This window comes from Poecile atricapillus, chromosome 3 (assembly GCF_030490865.1).
Source record: "Poecile atricapillus isolate bPoeAtr1 chromosome 3, bPoeAtr1.hap1, whole genome shotgun sequence".
Lineage (NCBI taxonomy): Eukaryota > Metazoa > Chordata > Aves > Passeriformes > Paridae > Poecile > Poecile atricapillus.
Window position 1 is genome coordinate 72,611,694 of NC_081251.1, and position 18,928 is coordinate 72,630,621.

The 18,928-nt window shown below is 43.4% G+C and overlaps 1 protein-coding gene across 1 annotated transcript; it reads left to right on the top strand.

Annotated features, from left to right (window-relative positions):
* Nucleotides 1-73: 73 nt before the first annotated feature.
* URB2 (URB2 ribosome biogenesis homolog) lies at nucleotides 74-17,245 on the top strand. The gene is made up of 10 exons (XM_058834145.1): nucleotides 74-226; nucleotides 397-562; nucleotides 1,743-1,919; nucleotides 3,174-6,537; nucleotides 7,936-8,096; nucleotides 9,280-9,390; nucleotides 10,317-10,559; nucleotides 10,938-11,028; nucleotides 12,603-12,742; nucleotides 16,499-17,245. Exons 2-10 carry the CDS (start codon nucleotides 437-439, stop codon nucleotides 16,694-16,696), a joined length of 4,611 nt encoding a protein of 1,536 aa, XP_058690128.1. The 5' UTR covers nucleotides 74-226; nucleotides 397-436; the 3' UTR covers nucleotides 16,697-17,245.
* Nucleotides 17,246-18,928: the final 1,683 nt, after the last annotated feature.

Consider the following 18,928-nt stretch of genomic DNA (forward strand, 5'->3'; position numbering starts at 1 on the left):
CGGCCGCTCCATGGCCCGGCTGACACACGCCGGGGCGGGCGGGAGCGGGGCCGGGGCCGCGCAAGCGCCCTCTGGCCGCCAATGGGCGCGGGCTCCCCCCAACGCGCCGCCTCCCGGGCTCGGCGCTCGGCTGGCGCGGCTTGGCCGGGACAGAGGCCCGCGCGGAGGGCCCGGCCGTACCGGGTGCCGGGAGCGGGCAGCGACGGCCCCGCGAGCCGAAGGGAAGGTGAGTGGGACCGGGGGCTGGTGCGGGAGAGGTGGGCGCTGGGGAGCGGGGCCATGGGCGGCTGGCGGGCGGAGGGGCGCCTGGGCCCCGAGCGCTGACACGTGGGTGAGCGCCGGGTGCGGGGCCGCTGCCCGTCCGACCGCCTGCTCCTTGCTTGGCGTCTCTTCCAGACGCGTGCCCGCCGCTTCGCCGTTCCCACGTGCCGCCCCCATGGCGGCCATCTACTCCGGGATTTACCTGAAGCTGAAAAGCTCCAAGACTTCGTGGGAGGACAAACTCAAACTAGCCCGGTTCGCGTGGATTTCTCACCAGTGCGTCCTGCCTAATAAGGAACAAGTGAGTACTCTTTAGTGGTGAACAGTGATGAAAGAGGAAAACACCGATGGCGAGTTGCTGCCGTGGATTAATCACTTCTTAAAATCCACATCTAGCTTCTGGCTAGCTGATAGCACTGTAAATATAGCGCTGATTTAGGATTGTCCCTTGACTTCTCTGTCGTTACATAGAATGTTTTTATAACAACATATTGCAGGTAGCTTCAGCACGAAGACCTGCATTCGTGCAAGATGGAAGAAACTTTCTTGTAGGGAGGGTGGTGCCTGTGTTCTGTCTGTCAAAGACACGAGAAATCATTGTCTTTAGAGCTGTCACTGCCATTGGTGTTATATCCAGTACAGGATGCTCCAAAGTCAGATGTTTTTGGTAATAGTTAAAAACAAGAACTTCAGGATGGGAGGACTGACTGTAGCTGTGTGTGTGTTCTGTGGTGCTCAGAACTTGTTGTGCATTAGCAAAGAGCACATCGTGGGTTGATTCATGGATTGCTGCTTGGAAAGCGATTTGGTTTTCTCTTCATGGAACCCATGCTATCTCCTAAGTCTTTTGTTTTGACCCTGTTTTCTGAAGGTCTGTGTAGTGTTTCCCTGGGTTAGGGGTGTCTTATCCTATTCCTCCAGCCCTGGTAGCACTTTGGGGTCTAGAGTTTGCACATCTGAGCTTTGTGTTATTTCGGTTACTTAGAATATTAAATTTAGCCGTGCACCACAACTTCAGTTTTAGAACAGTAATTAGTAGATTTCAACCTTTTCCAGTTTGCACCCATCTAAATTCCTAGGCCTGAATTTCTAGGTAGTGAATTTAAACATATGAAGAGGAGGATGTGAGTGGAATAGCAACTGTCAGAAAGTGAAAACCAGCTGATTCTCTGAGCACTGATTTAAAAGACTGCATTTGCTAACCAGTATCAAGTGTTAGAATTAGAATGTTGTCAGATTAAAGATGTTCACTCCTGAAAGCTGTTTCAGGATGGTTTATGTGAGCACAGGTCCAACATTAGGTGTAGAGTGCAAGCTCTTAGGAATTGAAACCTTTGGGAGCGGACTTCTCTGCTTGCTCAGAGGCTATTCAGCTTGGATGTAACACAGTTCTCAAGGCACAAATGCTGTAACCGTGAAGAGGTATTGCTTTTGTCCTGTTTTTGCTGTTAAAGATTTCTTGTTTTCTCTTCTGTTAACAGGTTTTACTTGATTGGGTAAGCCATGCATTGGTTTCCAACTACAACAAGAAACTTGAACTGGAGGATGAAATTGTTGAAAAACTTTGGGTGTATCTCGACAATGTTATCCATAGTAAAAGACTACAGGACCTCTTAAAGAGTGAGAAAACAGTTGGTCTCAGTTTTTCAGTTGCACAGGTAACTATGACTGTGGGTAGCTGGTAAAATTCTGGATAGCAATGAGTATCTCGTACAGTACTTGACTCTTCCTCACAGTTGTGAGGAAAATATGCACAAAATATGTATTAATCTGATAGCTTGCAGGACCTATAGTGAAAGTTTCTCTATTTCTGTCCTGCAGTAGAGTTTGTATTTGTGCAGTGCTAAGGTTAAAAATGGCAGAATTAGTGAGTGGCTGCAAAGCAGTGAAAATGACTGGGAAAACAACTCTTTTAGTTTTGATCAGATTGAAGGGAACAAAGAAAAGGTTGTCTTTGCATGTAGGAATTGTACTGTGAAGTGTGGAGAATTGTTTGGATGAAATCTGTGCTTCAGACATGTTATGCAGAAAGTGTGCCAAATTCAAACGTGGTCTGGGTATGAAAGCCTGTCTGGATGAAGATTAGGTCAGAGGTACAGGACAGGGTACCATGAACACCAAGGACAGAGGTGGTAGAGGGTGCAGTGGGAAGAATTTAAGGGTCTGTTTTAGTCCAAAGGTGCTCCAGCTGAGGAGATGAACCATCCACAAGAAGGTGTTAGGAGACAGGTGAGGTTTTTAACAAAATTGAAGCAGGTTGTTAAATTGTTACTGAATTTGTTTGCAGACATTATTTGAAGGTGAGAAGAGGGAGTGAGTGAAAAGTGGATTGAAGGAGAAAGCAACAGGGAAATACACATAAAATTTGAGAAAAGGAAGAGAAATGCAACATTATTTCTCTAGAAACATGTATCCCTCAAAGAGAAAAGAGAATAGTCCTTCACATTCCAGATATCAGGACCAAAAATGTCTTATTTTCAAATATAAAAATGATATTTAGTCATGGACATTCTTACTAAATAAGCTCCCTGTATCAGAGCAGGGATGTGGTTTTTTTGTGGGTTTTTTGTTGTTGGGAGTGTAATTTTGGGGACCATTCAAGAAGGGAAGAAATTTATCCCTACTCCATTTCTGCAGGATGAACTATTAGTATCAAGTATGGATAATCTGATGCTGTTGCCAGTAGCGTGTATGAGGGCTTCCTTACTCCTCTGGTGCTGCAAATAAATGCAAGGACAGTGGAGCTTCTGGTTTGAAACCTGTGATGTGAGAGGCTCAGCAGCAGCTGTTGGCACGTCCCCCTCATTTGCAGCTGCAGCTCATAGAAGGTGGTGTTGGTTAACTATGATGGGCTTTATCTTTGTATGCTAAATTGACTGGTTTTTGTGGTTTGTTTTTGTTTCTTTTTTCAGGTCATAAATGGGAGGTTATCAGAGGCCTGTTCTGAAAAAAAACAGAAGAACATTGGCACCGTGCTGAGCTGCTCCAGTGGCATCCTTTCTAGTCCTTCACTGTCCATCATTTACACAGCAAAGTGTGAGCTTATGATCGATCTCCTCAGCAAGTTGTCCAAGCTGGCATGTCAGCAGCTGGCTTCTGACGATGCTGTGGACTCCCAGTTGTTCGGCGTCCTCCAGCTTACCTTTACTCAGTACCTCCTGATCCAGAGGAAGCAGTCCAACCCAAACCGTGTGTTTGGGCAAGTGACAAATCACTTGCTCCAGCCATGTTTGCTCCTGAGGCACTTGCTGACTGTGAGGAGCTGGACACAAGCGGATGATGACCACGTGCGTCAGCACTTGAGCAGAGAAATGCAAAGCCATATAGAAACTTTGCTGCAGGCTGGGTTATTTCAGCCTGAGCTTCTCCCATCCTACAAAGAGGAGCTGGTGCCAGAGCAGGAGAAGAAGAAAAGAGCTTTGAAATCTCTTTTGCTACCTGTCAACACAGTGCTGACCAAGCTGGGCAGTGGCTTGTGTGAACCTGCCCTCCATGGAGTGGTTGTGGCCGGTTCAGTGTCCCTGCTGTATACGCTCTTTCTGGACTCTTACTGTAAGGCAGAAAGCCACCTTATGTGTTTCCACATGCTCAGCAGGCTTTTTGGCTGTCTCAGGCTCTCTGACTTGCAGCAGGGAGGGAAGAGTGATATACTCTCCCCTGTGGACTGGAGCACGGAGCTGCTTTCTCTGGAACAGCTTCTGAACATGGTGCTCAGCAATGATATCTATAATGTCGCAAGTGACCGTATCCGGCACAAGGAGGTGCAGTTTGGGTTTTACCGGAAGCTAGCACAGATGCTGCTGACACACTCCCAACCTTCCATTCCTGCTTGGTTCAGGTGTCTCAAACTCTTGATGTCATTAAACCACCTTATAGTAGAGCCAGACCTGGATGACTTGGTGTCATCAGCTTGGATTGATGCCAAGATCTCTGAGCCACATATAAAGAAGCCACAGGAGACTCTCATCAACACAGTACTCCAGATTTACTCCAAGCTGAGGCAGTTCCCACGGCTCTTTGAAGAGGTGCTGACAGTCATTTGCCAGCCAGCTCTTGATGAACTGAGGCCACCTGTCTTCTCTGCTGGCCTGACAGTAAAGCTTCGTGAGTGCCTTCTTGAACTGCCACCCAACCAGATTCTGGACATTCTGAGTCTCTTTGTGGAGAAATGCCAGACCCTTATCATTCCAGCTGTTGAAGGGTCAATTGACATGGCACTGAAGCTGATGTCAGTGTGCTCAGTGCTGCATGCTTTTCTGTTCAACATGAGGAGCCTAGATGATGTCACTCCATCCCCTCTGGTGCTTCGCACTCAGCATTTGATGGCAAACATACAGAAGGGAATAACTCAGCCACTGATGGAGCTGCTGCAGGCTCCTAGGAGAGGGAAAGGAAAGTCAGAGCTTTGGCTAAGGAAGGCCAGTGATGCTGCTCTCCTCCTTGTTTACACTTGGGTTGAGGTAGACACTCTGTTTGGTGTTAGCTGCAGTAAATATGTGTCTCCAACAGCTGAAATTGCTGTTACTGAACCTGCTGCAAGGCACTGGGGCATTTCAGCTTTTCTGCCTGGTATGAAGGAGCAGGGTTGGAGGAGGGTTATGGAACTTGCAAGTAGTTTTGCCTCCACTAGTAAATACTGCTTAGAGCTGCTCACACTTCAGAAAATGAAGATGATGTTAATGCAGACCGAAGCCGACCTACAGGCCTTGCAGCATGCTGCAGCTTTCATCCTGGAGTCTGGAAGATCCACCGTGAGCAGAGGAGAGTCTGAACCGTGGGATGGAGATATCAGTGCCATAACTGAACTTAGCTACCCCACAGCACACTGGCACCTTATCATGTCCAACCTGACCATCCTGTTGCCGTATAGTTCCTTAAAAGATGTAGAGTACATTGCAAATGTGCTTCTAGAAACGTTGATGTTGGCCAAAGCTCAGGAAGCTGCCATGGATGAGGAGCCTTCCATCAGCATTGGAAAGATATCCCTTGGTTTGATCCACAGCTCTCTTCTACCAGAAATGAAGGTCCTGCACTGTGCTTTTCTGACCCATCTGATTCATCAGTTTGCTATGGTGCTGCCCACTGCTACCAGGGATTCAGTAGATCTGCCACTTCAGCAGCTGTCTGTGACCAATATTCCTTGGCATGAAGAAATTCTGGCTCCTTGCAAAACTGTTGACCCGTTGGAAGAACCATCAGAAAACAAACTGCTGAAGGATGAGCTGAGCTTGTCTTGGAAGACACTGAAGAAAGTTGCCCAGAGTATAGTATTGTTAGAAAAAAATGGCTGCCCCATCATCCTGAAAGAACGTCAGCTACAAAGATGCCTGGGTTTGTTAGAAATTGTTTCTCTTCTGAAATTAGACAGTTTTCTTCCCTCTGACTGTACTCGGTGTTTTCTGGTGTTGCTGTCCCTACTAATTAATACCAGGGCTAGTGACTCTTGCAGCAAGTTGTTATTGCTGAAGGTTTTAAGTACTTGCCTCCACCTCCTGAGGTGCCTGCAAGCTGGCAGGAATGCCAGTTCTGTTTTTAAAGTGTTACATGCCAGCGATGTTCTTGAGGCTGTCATGACCTCCCAGCTTACAGTTTGCAAATTCTTCACTGATGTCTTGACTGTTCCTGTTTGGGTACAGTATGTCCAGGAAATCCAAGGGTTTTTGGAAAACTTTCTTCAGATGATTATTGAAAGAAGACAAAGTGTGAAGCTCAACTTGGAAAAGTTCATATCTTTCCTGGTGAGCTGCAGGTTAGACACAGGTGCAGCCAAAAGCAAAGACTGGAAAAACTGGAATCCCGCGGCTGAGCAGTTACTGCTCACGGCATTCACCACACTCTGTCATGTTGTCACACTGCACGTCCAGCAGCTGCCACAAAAGAAGCTGCATTCTGCGGATGTGCTGTCTGCTCTGTTGGAACCAGTAGTTCTGCAGATGGTCAGAACTGTTGAACATGGAGTTCGGAGTAACACCCCAAACCAGCTTTTGCCTGCAGCATTCATACCATCTGTCACTACTCTCCTCAGAGAAGATCTGAGCCATCCTGACAAGAAGGACTGGCAGAAGGAGCCCAGTGGGTTTTTGGAGCGGGCCCGTATTAAACTGTACCAAGAGTTTTACTCTCAGATACTGAAAGAGCTGCCCTGTGCAGGGAGTAATCTGCAGTTCCTTCAGCCTGCATTGCAGTTCCTGACTGTCTTCTGCTCTGTGCCAGAACTGTATCCTGGAAAAGAAACTGCAGTCATGGTTGTTTTTGCTATAAAAAAGCTTCTCTCTGGTATGAAAACTCTATTTCTCCACCTCCTTTGCTAATTCTGTGAGTTAAAAGACATTTAGAAAAGCATACAACTTCTTTAAAAGTCTGTATCTGTTTACTTGTGTTAAAACAGCGGGCTATCCTTTTTAAATGCATAGCAGGAAAATTTTCAAGGAGGCAATATTGTGGTACCTGGACCACAGCCACCATGTAGTTTGGTAATGATTTTCTGATGGATGTTAACATCTTAAGAAAGTTGAGATCCTGAGTTACTCATCCCTGGTAGGACATTTTGAAAATAACTGGAACACGGTGATACTACTGGAGGTGGGGCTGAAGTGCAGTGTCCTGCTCGTGTAATTGGTGTAGTAGGCACCCCTGAAGCAGCTGATCTGCACCAGGTCAGACCTTACAGTAAAATTCTCATCTGTTTTCATATCTGGCAGGTGAGTTTGTAGAGCAGTGGAAGTTACCTAACTGTTAAGGATGCTGAACACCATGTGGTAGTTCTAAAAAATTCTGTGGGATATTGGCAGGTTGGTTCCTTTATGCTCATCAAATAAAGAGCCAGGGCTGGAGATTACATGAAAAACCTCTGCTGCCAGCTGTGGGACCTAATGACATCTTTATACTGTCTCATTCAGAAAGAGAGATGAACACAGAGCAGGCATAACTGTTCTCTTAGACTTCTTCAAACTGTTAGAATTTGTCAAACTTATTACTGGCATGCTCTGGTGGAGTGGTCTCCAAACATTTTTGATTGCACACATCTATTGGTAAAAAAACAGAAATTGAATGCACAGCCTGAATATAATTTACTTATAAATTATACATGTGCTACTCCACTATGTACATTACAAAGCACACATACAGAAAATGTTTAAAAAGCATGAGATAAGAATGAAATAAACACTATTTAAAATATCTTTTTACATTTATTGAAGATATTTTACTTATAATTCCCACACCCCAAAGAATTACACACCCTGCTTTGGGGACTGCTGTTCAAGTGAACTACAGTTGTGATCTCAGTGTTTGTATTGCCATTAAGTAGTCATAAAAAAAGCTTTATGCTTTTGTGATTTGTGATGGATCTCTGGCCACCATTTGTTTAAAAGACCAGTGGCTTGTTTAGCCTGCTCCCTTGGCTGGTGCAGCTGCTTTGGTGTAGTCTTTCTGTATTTTTGAAGACTTTTCATTGGTATGATGACTGCTCTGTGAACCTGAGAGTAGGATATACTTGAGATCATCAAGTCATTGCACTAGTGAGGAGAAAGGTAAAGAGAAAATATCAAGCTCTCTATGTATTTGAGTGTTAAAAAGGTTTAAACAGAGCTGTTTCATTTTCAGTTTGCCTTATCCTTACCTGTGGAAATCCTTGTCCTGAGAACTGATTGCTTTTGTCTCTTGAATATGCAGGTCCTGCAATTACAACCCAGGTGATCCGAAGTCTGGAGATGGAGCTGACAGAGGTGCTTGTCCAGGTGCTGGGAAACTGCTCTGCTGAGGAGTTTTGTGCCATAATGAGGCTGGTACTGCAGGGACTGGAAGTGAGGAATGTTTGGCAGCAGAAGGCTAAAGTAAGGCATGAGCTTAATGTTTTGTCAACTTCCTTCTGCAGTCTACTGTATCTTAAAAAAAGGTTGTTGGCTGAATAACATCTGTTGAATATTTTTTTTCTTCTTCCACTGTATGTTCAGTGATCAGGTCAAATTAATTTACATGGATAAAGGCTTGGTGAATGTGCTATGTTCTGTATATAAATTGAGATGTGGAAAAGTCATGGAAACTTACTCAAAAAACTTTCTGTCCAGCTTAAGGACTCAGCAGTCTCGATTCCATGTATTGTCAACAGAAATCACACACCTGTGGTGTTACAGGCCATGCTGAAAGTTCTTTCCTACTTGATATTCACAGCTCTTGCACAGTGCAGTCAGTGTTTGTCTGTGGCTCTTTTTTACAAGGTTACAGGCACTTTTAGAAATGCTGGCATTTTTAAGTAAAACCAAAGCTACATCTGTGCTTTTGATACTTGTTGCTCTAAAGACTACTCAGCAATAACCAGATAGCACTCAGCATCTTTTTAAATCCTGTGCCCTTCTTCAGAGTGGCTTAAGCACCACTGGTGATGTGTGGAACACTTTTGGCAAAAAAAGTCAGCTGTATGCTCCATAGAAGTTCCAGTGACTTGAAAATGACACATGGATTAAACTTTCGGGGTTATCCAGCCCTGTCTTATTTGTCAGAAAGAGATGTGGATGTGCTGCATCAATTCTTGGTGCATCTTTTTGAAAGTGTATCTGGGATTCCTGAACTGCACAGATGATTCCTTCCTGAATATAGCTTTCAATATGCTTCTATTATCAGGCTGTATAAACAACTAACAGGTTAAAAAAACCCCTGCTGCCAAAAGCAGCATTCTTAATTTATAGTGTACTGGTAACCTTATATTGCCTCTGTTTCCCTCTGTTATCTAGTGGCAGTTGTATGAGAAGGCTTTCCTTTCTTAAAAGTCATGTAAGCCTTTTTGTACAGTAAGTTGATTGTGAAGCAAATGTGGTGCAAAGTACATTTGGGTCAGTGCTTTGTATTCTGTTGAGTTGCTGCTTACTTCACAATTTCCAAAGAGAGGTGGGAGGCCTTTCATGTGTCAAGGCTCTGGTAATGCTCAAAAGTGTCACTGGCCTTGAAAGAGCTCTTCTGTACTTGAAAGGAGCCGGTGTGCCTTGTACCCCTGACTGATGATCCGTCTGCTTTCTGCAGGAAGTATTGTCAGCTGTTACGCTAACCAAATTGTTGCTCAGCTGCCCATTAAGCGGAGACAAAGAGAAAGCTTTCTGGTTTGCCAGCCCACAGATAATAACAGCTTTAGCTGTAAGTATCTCTTTATTGTAACTTCATTACCTACCCCTCTTATATGTTAGACTCTCTGGCAGTTACATCTGACCTACACAAAGGCACACAGGAACAAAAACTAAACAAATCCATGCCAGATTCATCTGAATGTTTTTGTCTAGACCCTTTTTCTCCTTCTTCCTCAAGTAAATATGCTCCTGTGAGTGCAGTGTGCAGGTCATCTATTTCTTACACACAGTAATTTTATGGAACTACACTGTGTGATACGGAACTCGGGAGAAACTTGTTAGGCTGCAGAGTAGAGAGTCTGTCTCTTGTCCTTCCTCCCGTCCAAAGTAAAAGATAACTGTCAGCCATGTGTTGCAGCAGAGGCCAACAGCAGCAAAACAAAACAAAAAAAGTGCTTATAGAAAAAAGTAATTGGATAAATTCACTGAATTATGAAAGGGAAACTTAACTGTAACTAATCAAACACAAGTTTCCTGCCCTTCATTTGTACAGCATATAAATCTAGTGATGTAGGTTTTCCTTCTCTTGGGATGATAACTCTAGGCAAGAATTTATCAGAGGTGGGTTTTGTAATGCCTGGGAATCATAAGCTTGCAGTTTCTGCCCTTTTTGATAGGTCTGCATGCATGTAAAGGAGTGAACTGCACCATTGGATTCGTGTGAGGAGGTGCCAAGAGGTGCTGGTTTTCAGGGAGCTGGGGAATAGTTGCCATTCCAGTTATGCTCCCAGCAGTGTTTGTTTGAAATGCATCGTATGCATCCTCACACAGGGCACAATTGCATGAAGGTGGCTGAGGTGCAGGAGTCTCCCTGCCAGTCTAGCTAGCACAGGTCTAGTTCCATTGACTCCAGTCACAGCATTAGGGTTCCCTGGTGTTCCAGCACTAACAATAAGTGGCTAATGCATGTCTCATTGTCTGTTTTCTGTCTTGTAGCTGCAAAACAAAGAGGCCTGTCAGGACCACTCACTGATTTCCATCATAGTTATACCTATTCTAGAGACTGTGGCAGCTCTGCTAAGGCAGGGAGAAGGGTTTCTCGTGAATCCACATCACGTTTCATTGGCATTCAGCATTCTTCTAACAGTCCCTTTGGAACATCTGAAGGCAGAAGACTATCATGGTGTCTTCGTGGGGGTCCATGAAGTGCTCTTCTGTATTGTGCAGTGTCATCCAAAGGTATGTGAGGGGGTGGGAGAAGGGGGAAAAGTTTGAAAGAACGAACGTATTAGTGATAGATTTTTTTTAATATGGTTTTGAAATATTTTGTTTTGATAGTATGAAAGTGCATTGTACTGCTTCTCATTTAAAAGGCTGGTAATCTCAAAATCACATAATTTCAGTTGCTCTCTTGCTTTGCTTGTGCCTGCATTGTTGTTCTTTGTCAGTGGATTGCTTATAAACATCTGATGCTAGGTTAGGAAAAAATGTTTCCTTTTTCTATGATTGATTCCAGAAACACAAATGGCTCAGGATGCAGGATGAAAAGATAGTTTCTACCTTCTCCACTCCCTGTGCTATGTAATCTCAGATGTTTTTATTTCATGTCTTTTTCAGGTGCTGTTGAAAGCAGCACCATCTTTTCTGAGCAGTTTTCATCGTCTGGTTGTTTCTGTCATGCATGAAGGACATCAGAAAGGAGACAGAGGTACCATATCTTTTCCACCTTTGCATTATATATATATACTCTAGAGCAGGAAGTGCTGAACAGGATAAGGTCCTCAAAACCTGGCTGTGGCATAGAAACTGTCAGCCCTCTCTGTCCTTTATGAAAAATTGGGGATGAGCTTTGTGGTGCTGTGGGCTTAGGAAGATTACTGGGGCTCCCAGGGAGCTGCATGCAGGCAGCACTGCTTTTGGTGAATAAGTTTTTTTTCACTAATTGGCTGGCAAGTAGACAGGAAGCAGTAAGGCTTGCTGTGCCCAATTTCTGCTCTTCCTGTCAAGCCCTGTCTGCAAGCATGGTGGCTGTGAGCTCCAGTGATTCATGCTAATATGTGTGAGTTATAATCCCAAATGGATGCTACTAAATGGAATTTCTTGAGATTGGAACTGTGTTTGCTATAGAGCTGAGTTGTCACCATTCTGTGCTAAGTATAAGAACTCTATATGTATCTGAAGCATCAGTTGGGATTAGGTGGGATTATCTGTATGGTCAAGGATTTGGAATAAGTGTAATTAAAGAAGAAGAAGGGGAAAAAACAGACTTCTTACTGGAAGTTATTAAAGAATTTACATAGTCAGAGATGTCCACAATGATTAAGATGATCAGGACACAAATACCCTGTCATTAATAGTGGAGAGTTTTGAGACAAGTTAGTTGACTTCATGGCCTGAAACTGATTGTATCCCAGCTTTCTTCTGGTGTCCTACAGCCTGTGCCATGTTCACATTTATCTCAGCTGATATATTGCCCACAGCTGTGGGCAAATAGAAGTGTATGTATCTGATGTAGAGGAATATATTAGTTGAGGCTCAGAGAGAGGAAAAGGTCTGTTAAACGGGTGCCAGATTTGGAGAATTTTCTTGCTTCTGCAGTATGTTTACGTAAGGCAATTGTCACAGGAAGCTTACAGGTACATGGCATCCTCAAGCTGGAAATGATGCTGTTTATCTTTGCAGGATTGTTCTGGTTTTGTAACAGATAACATGGAAGTAATTTCTGCATTTCCCTTCTCCGTTGTTTGTACTAGCTCTCTTCATTCTCTGCCTACTGAGTTAATTCTCAGCTGATCTCACCAGTCTCACTTTAGATATCTCCAGTGATGTAGCTTTTGCTGCTATATTTCACATAATAGATCTCATCAGAAAGCTTTCTTACTATGCTGTTTCTAAGAATTGTCTTCTGATTTTCTCTAGGTAGGGAATACAATTTTCTTGTCTCCTTGTTCTCTCCTCCACAGTGCTAGTTTGGACTGAATTGTGGAAGGGACCATAATTGCCATTTTGAACACTTCAACATCTATAACAAGTAATTTTTGTCTCGCAGTGCACATGAAATTGGAATCAGTATGATCTTATAAAACAGCCGTTCTAGGAGATGTATTTTGTGTGTTGTGGGGGGCCTGTAGCTGTGGCTTGATAAGAAAAATGATAAAGTAGGCAAGCTGTCCTTGGCCTCATGTAGTTCAGGGATCATGGAAGACTGAGTGATTCTTTGGATTTTTTTTCCTGATGTTTTTAAGCCTCAAATGCCAGGCTGCGTCTCACTTTGTGTTTTAGGCAACACGGATGAGTTTGAAATGATACTGAAATGTGCACACTTGGTGGAACGGATGTATACTCACATTGCTGCAGAAATGGAGAACTTCACTGTGTTTTCTGCTTTCATTGTGGCTCAGTATGTGACTGAATTACAGAAGGTATGTTCTCATCCATCTTGAAAGTGCCATAGTATTGTGCTAGCTTTGGAGTTTCTATTCCAAAGGCAACTGTTAAATTCTGTAAAATTTGTGAAGTTACAGAAGTTATTATGCCTCATGGAGATGCAGGTTTGATCCAGGCTGTTATATTATCAGGCAAGAGTTCCTGAGAATCTTTCTTACCAAATTTCTTGAAAAATTTTAAAGGTGTGGGTTGTGGGTTTTGTCTTTTAAGGTAAAACAATGCAGTGCCCAGGTACAAAGCTGCTTCTCTTTAGTGCTGTGTTGGGTGTTGCTTTTCTTTACAGAATCATAGAATGGTTTGGGTTGAAAGGTTGAAAGATTACCTTTAAAGGTCATCTAGTCCGACTCCTCTACAATGAGCAGGGACATCTTGAAATAGATCAGGTTGTTCACAGCCACATTCAACCTGGCCTTGAATGTTTCCGGGGATGAGGTATGCACCAGCTCTCTGGGCAACCTGTTCCAGAGTTTTGCCACCATCATTGTTTAAAATGTCTTCCTTATACATCTGGTAGTTAAGTTTATCTCCCAAATAGTCTGGGCTGTCCAGGACTGATAGCAGTTAAGGCCCCATCTGGTAAAGTAGTGGTGGAAGATTCCCCTGGAAAATATCTTTTAATATGGTCTAAATGGTTAAGTGAATGGAAAAAATGTTACCAAGGCAGGAATTGTTAGCTTTTCAGTAATTCTCCTTCTGTACAAAGGATATCATTCTGATCCTTACTGAAAGCTGCTACTTCTGCTCTTAAGGAAGCCAGAGCCAGATCAGTGTTTTCTCTCATCCAGAGGTAACTTCAGCTTGTCATTTTCTTCAGCCCAATAGATTTGGATTTCACCAGGGTTTGAATGCTGGTTATGCTACAGGTACCTGCAAACTGATTATTTGTGGTTCTGGCCTGGGCATGAGCTGAAATACAGAAAGGAAATTTAGTCTTTGTTTTAGGCTTCTTACAAAAAAAAAAAAAAAAAATCCTAACTGGTGCTATGTTTCTGAATGATTTAGATGTAACCAGTGTAACTAACCATGAAGGTCGTTACCAAGCTTAAACTTTGCTGTCTCTGTTGCCCCTCTTTTTTCTGTATTTTTCCTTTTTTTTGGGGGGGGGGAAGCAAAACAATGGGAGAAGTCAGATTTTAACCATATTATTTAGTGTTCCTGGTTAGTTGATTATTGTTTACATAGTGAATGTAGTAGTTTGGCAAAGGGAAAATTGCTGTTAAGACGACTTCTGTTCCCTTTAGCCATCTGTGAGTTCTGTAATCTGGTCATCACTGAATGTAAGTCTAAAAGCCTGACTTGAATTGTCAAATGACCTTTTCAAGTTGAAAGGACGCTTGTCTCACTATTAGCAGGAGTACACAGTCTCCTGAGACTTCTAGGAAAGTTTTGTGCAAGATGTTCACTGGGAAATGGAAAGTGATGGATGATAGCTGAAACCACAGATCAGTAATGTATGCATGGAATCTTTGGGTGTGGAAGGGGGAATTGGTGTAGTGAGCCACCAGATACTGTGGCAAAGGAGTGTTTGCTGTCTGACAGAATAGATAGATCACAAGTAGGGGATGATTTATTTGCTCATTAGACTGCTAAGAATTGATGGATATCAGAGGAAAGGGGAGCCTCAGATGCCTGTTGTAAATGGGGCATGTACATATCTTTCATGTTGCTCTGCAGAGGGAGAGAAAAACTCTTTTAACCATTCATCTCTTCTGAGTCAGGATCAGTGGCTTTCTCCCTGTCATAGGAAGACCCTGAGGGTCTGTTGAAGATAACTGAGAAAAACATGTTAGTAGATTTAAGTCTTTTTATAGGCATCTGCACACTTACTGGAACCCTTTTAAGGGTCTGTGAGCTAGAACTGATGAAAGCTACTGGCCTAACCAGTCACCCCTGAAGTGGTTGTGTAACAGCTCCCTCAGTGCTTCTTTACACCACGAATTATTTTGTATTAATCCAGAAAGATTCCTTACTGGTGTAGGTGGCATCTCTTTCATACTGTTGACAGCGCTTTCTGCTTGTTGCCTGTGAGCTGTTGCTTAATTCAGCAATAGTGAAATACCTCTTCACACATTTAATGTCTCACATCAAGAGCTCTATAATGCTTGACAAATTGGTTGTGCTAACTGTATAGACCATAAACCACTTACAAGTATAATTAACTGCCAGCCAGTAGTGGCAGCTGTTTAAATCTTTGGTTCTGCTTCCCATGGTGTTAATGGTGTTTAAAGGAAACTGCAAAGCAAGAATGGCCCAAATAAGGCATGGATCCAGATGAATTTGTGATGTGAGGGATGCAATTCCATTAACTGCAGCTCTGAGATAGCTGCTTATCCCAAGTGGCCATCTGGTCCATATTGTCAATAGCTGTGGGTTTTCCTGTCCTTGTTCTCTGCAGTCATTTCTCTGGCCTAGGAAGGGAGAACCCAGGCCAGTGCATTCACTGGGAACTGTGATGCTCAGCTGTTCTCCAGCTGTATTGCACAGTGTAGGGAGAAATAACATCTGTAGTAAACAAACCAATTGATCAACTGACAGAGGAGGGAAAAATTACAACCTCTTGGACGTGCAAACTCTTCAGGGTCACAGATCTAAAGGAAATCTTATGTGTCTTAATGCCTGCTATAAGTTTTTCCCTGCTTTGTTAGTGGATCTAACAAAACATAGTAGTAGTTCCACATTTAGGGCAGATAGAGTGTGTGAGCCTGTCACAGTGATGAGAAGTGCACTTCATTAGCAGAAAGTTTATTAGTTGCCTAAGGAAGAAAGAGGCCTGAATTTTAATAACAGCTTTTTATGTAATTTTCATTAGGCCTGGAGTGCAGAGGCTCACATCTGGAGGCATAAAGCTAATTTTGGGATTCAGCAAAGATCAGACATGGTTCTGCAGCAAAAATAACGCGATGGTGCCAGAGGCCAACAGTGTCTTGGGCAATGAAGTATTTAGCAAGTGATTTGTGAGCACAGGACAAATTTCAATTAGCCTAGAGCAACAGAGGACTCCAGAGTCAGCACTGGCATTCCTGGTTGTTAGTGGTGGTTCTGCTGGTTGTGGGGTTGAGCAGAGATAATGTTGGGAGCAGGGTGCTGAGTCCGAGTCATTTCTTGTATTCCTCCAGCTTTCTGCATGACTTCAGGCAAGGTACCTGATTCCTGGTGTTAAAACAGATTAAGGAAATACACATCTTCTGAGATTTTTGAAGGCTTCTTTTATTAAGGCTTGCACATTGAAATACTCAGAAAAAAATTGTTAGATAAATATGAAATTGTTAAGTGATAAGTTAAAATTGTTTGACTACCCAACATAAATGAGAGAGCAGCCTAAAGGAAGTGCTCATTTGAAACTGACTGTATGGCATACAGCTTATAGGAGACATACAGAATCTACTGAAATGTGTAATCCAAGGCAAGTATTTCAGTGCTTTTTTAATTAGAGTTGTTGTGCTGAGGAGTGTCCATGTGATTCCAGGATGATTAGTGTCTTTGCCACCGCAGCAATATGTGCAGTACTCCTGTGGATTTTACTGCGAGGGCTGTGCTGGTTTTGCAAAACAAGTTTGCAAAATTCAGGAAAATACTGTACAAGTCAAAATCTTGGATTTTATCTAATGGGCTGTTCCAGATGGTCTGATGCAAAGGATAACATTGTCAGCATTTAATATATACTGACTGTGGAAACGGTGTTTTCTTGCCTTTCTGTCTTCAAGTTTAAGGCAATTTTGTTCTTCTTGTAGGTGACTTTGCACCCAGCTGTGAAGACACATCTCACAGAAGGAATATATCACATCCTTGACCTTTGCATTGAACGGGACGTCAAGTTCTTAAATGTATCACTCCCAGCAGGCGTGAGGGAGGTCTTTAAGGATCTGTATAATGATTACAACCGCTACCACAAAGCAAAAAAGCAGGGGGAGGAAAAGTACACTGCATGATGAATCCTACCTGATGCTGTGTGATCTGTTAGGAATTGATCTTGCAGCACTCAGAAGATGCTCAGTTGCTGTTTGGTTTGGGATGACGAGTAAGATCGAACCTGAGGAGGATCCTAAGCATGGATTGCATTTATCCCTTATACAGCCAGCCTGCATAATGGGGAAAAAGGGAACTGGGGAGGGAGGATGTGCTATGCTGTTGGTTCTGGTGCTGCGTTGTGCCACAAATGGCAGAACTGCTGTGCCTCTGCTGGCTGCTGTGAACTCTCTGGGAGCCTTGGGGAGCTCACTGCAATTTGGCAGCAGATGTCAGGCTTCAGGCTTTGTCACATCGTGGTGCTTTCCTGTGGAAGCAATAGTCTGGCCTAAAAGCCAGTGAGGGTTATAACCCCTTCTTTTGCTTACATGGTAAGCAGAATTAAAGCAGCTAAAGTGCTTATTTTTGTACCCTGTTGTTTTACATTTTGTAACTGAAGAAATTTTCAATGTTTCACAGCTGTACAGAAGGTTACTGTGCAAACCTGCGGAAGTAACAATAAAAAATCTGAAAGATTGTATCTCTTTCCGTGATTGGTTTTCTGTCTAGTCCAGCCCAGGGCAACCTGGTCTGACCTATTGAATTTCCTTCCCAACTGTATTACCCTTTGCTCTCATGATAATCAAAAAGACTGACTACCTGGAGCTCTGGTTGATTTACTGTCATTAAGCAATTACACTTAGTTATCTGAGCTGTACACTCAGTGTACAGTTTCAGCTTGTGACAAATGTTAATTACCACTGTTACTATCTGAGACCTTTCTTGGCCTAAGCTGAGCCTTGTTGCTTTGCATTCACTCTAGGTTAGGAGTAAGCTCTTGACTTTTTGCAGCTCAGCTCAGTTCAGTTTCTGACAGGAAGCTTTATCAAATTTTATCAAACAACTCCCTTTCATTAGCTAAATGACAGAAGTTTGGTTTTTTGAAAATGGTGCATACTAAAGATCTAAATTTTTATGTAAATGGTAAAACGGTCTTCACACATACATGTAAGTAGTAGAAAGAACTAGATACTCTTACATGATTATCTACTTTGATCTGTAGATAGGCAGTGGGCAGAGGGAGACTGGAATGTGATTTACCACTTTCCTGGCTCCATCTGCCTCATCGCAAGGTCCAAAGGATAGGGTTTGTCTGGGCCAAAAGACTCCATGTGGCTCAGATGAGGGAGGTGACCAGGGCTCGCTAAACTTCATCCTTTGTACTGGAGATGACCCTCCTCCCACCCTGAAAAAGCATCTTGGAGGGCTTTGATACTGTGCAGGCACTGTTCAGAAGCAATAGTGCTATGTTATTAACACTGTTCTCGTCACAAATGCAAACCACAGTGGCATACAGGCTGCCATGAAGCAAGTTAACTCTATCCAAGCTGGATCCTGTGCACCACTGGGCCACTTCTGTATTTTATTTCATGTGTGCCAGCGATGGGGAGTCACATCTGCCTCACCAGGCAGTGGGACAGTGACATAGGTCCCAGATTGGGAAACATGCAAGAGCTGGGGGCATCCAAAGGGGAAGGTCTCCAGGGTGGAGACAGTTAATACACTGGAAAATGAAGGAAAGTTTTGAGCACTGGGAGAGGATGTGGAAAGAACAGCAGAACAAAAAGAGAGCTGGGTTTGGAGCGGGGGAGGAAGGAGGTGAGGGAGGGAGGAAGGAAGTGAGGTAGCATCTCTGGTGTGTAAGTGTCAAGGCTCCCTTGATGCAGCCATATGGTGCAAGCCACACACGTAGCTCAAAAGCTTCTGAGGTCAGACCACAGTAAATAACGTTAGCCAAAGGAGGTAAACCAGATTAGTTGAGATCAGTTTTGTTTCATTAATTCTAACTTCTAAAATGTTACCAATTTTAACCTCTTGGCTTGGAAAGGAGAATGTGTAACTGACTTGGATGTACAGGGGTGATGGAATTAACAAACCCCCACTATCAAAAAGGCACGGTGCTTAATCGAATGAAAATCAAGTCCTGCCACAATTAAGCGTTTATTTCAAACACCCCGTGCAAGTGCCTCTTATCCCACAGCCCGCCTCCTTCTCCATGCAAAGCAGCGGAGTTCTGAGGCACAAAGCAGCGTTTCTGTGTAGAAGCGACAAACGGGTTAAAAGGAAGGCTGTCTTTCACTTGCTAATCCCGGGTCTTTGTCCAAGAGCTGCTCCAGATTTTTTTTAGCTAGAATAAATTAAATCACTGGCAGAGG

Coding starts and splice junctions, on each gene's coding strand:
- URB2 (XM_058834145.1), top strand. CDS start 437: ATGGCGGCCATCTACTCCGGGATTTACCTGAAGCTGAAAAGCTCCAAG. Junction 1,920..3,173: donor TCAGTTTTTCAGTTGCACAG/GTAACTATGACT, acceptor TTCTTTTTTCAG/GTCATAAATGGGAGGTTATC. Junction 10,560..10,937: donor TTGTGCAGTGTCATCCAAAG/GTATGTGAGGGG, acceptor TGTCTTTTTCAG/GTGCTGTTGAAAGCAGCACC.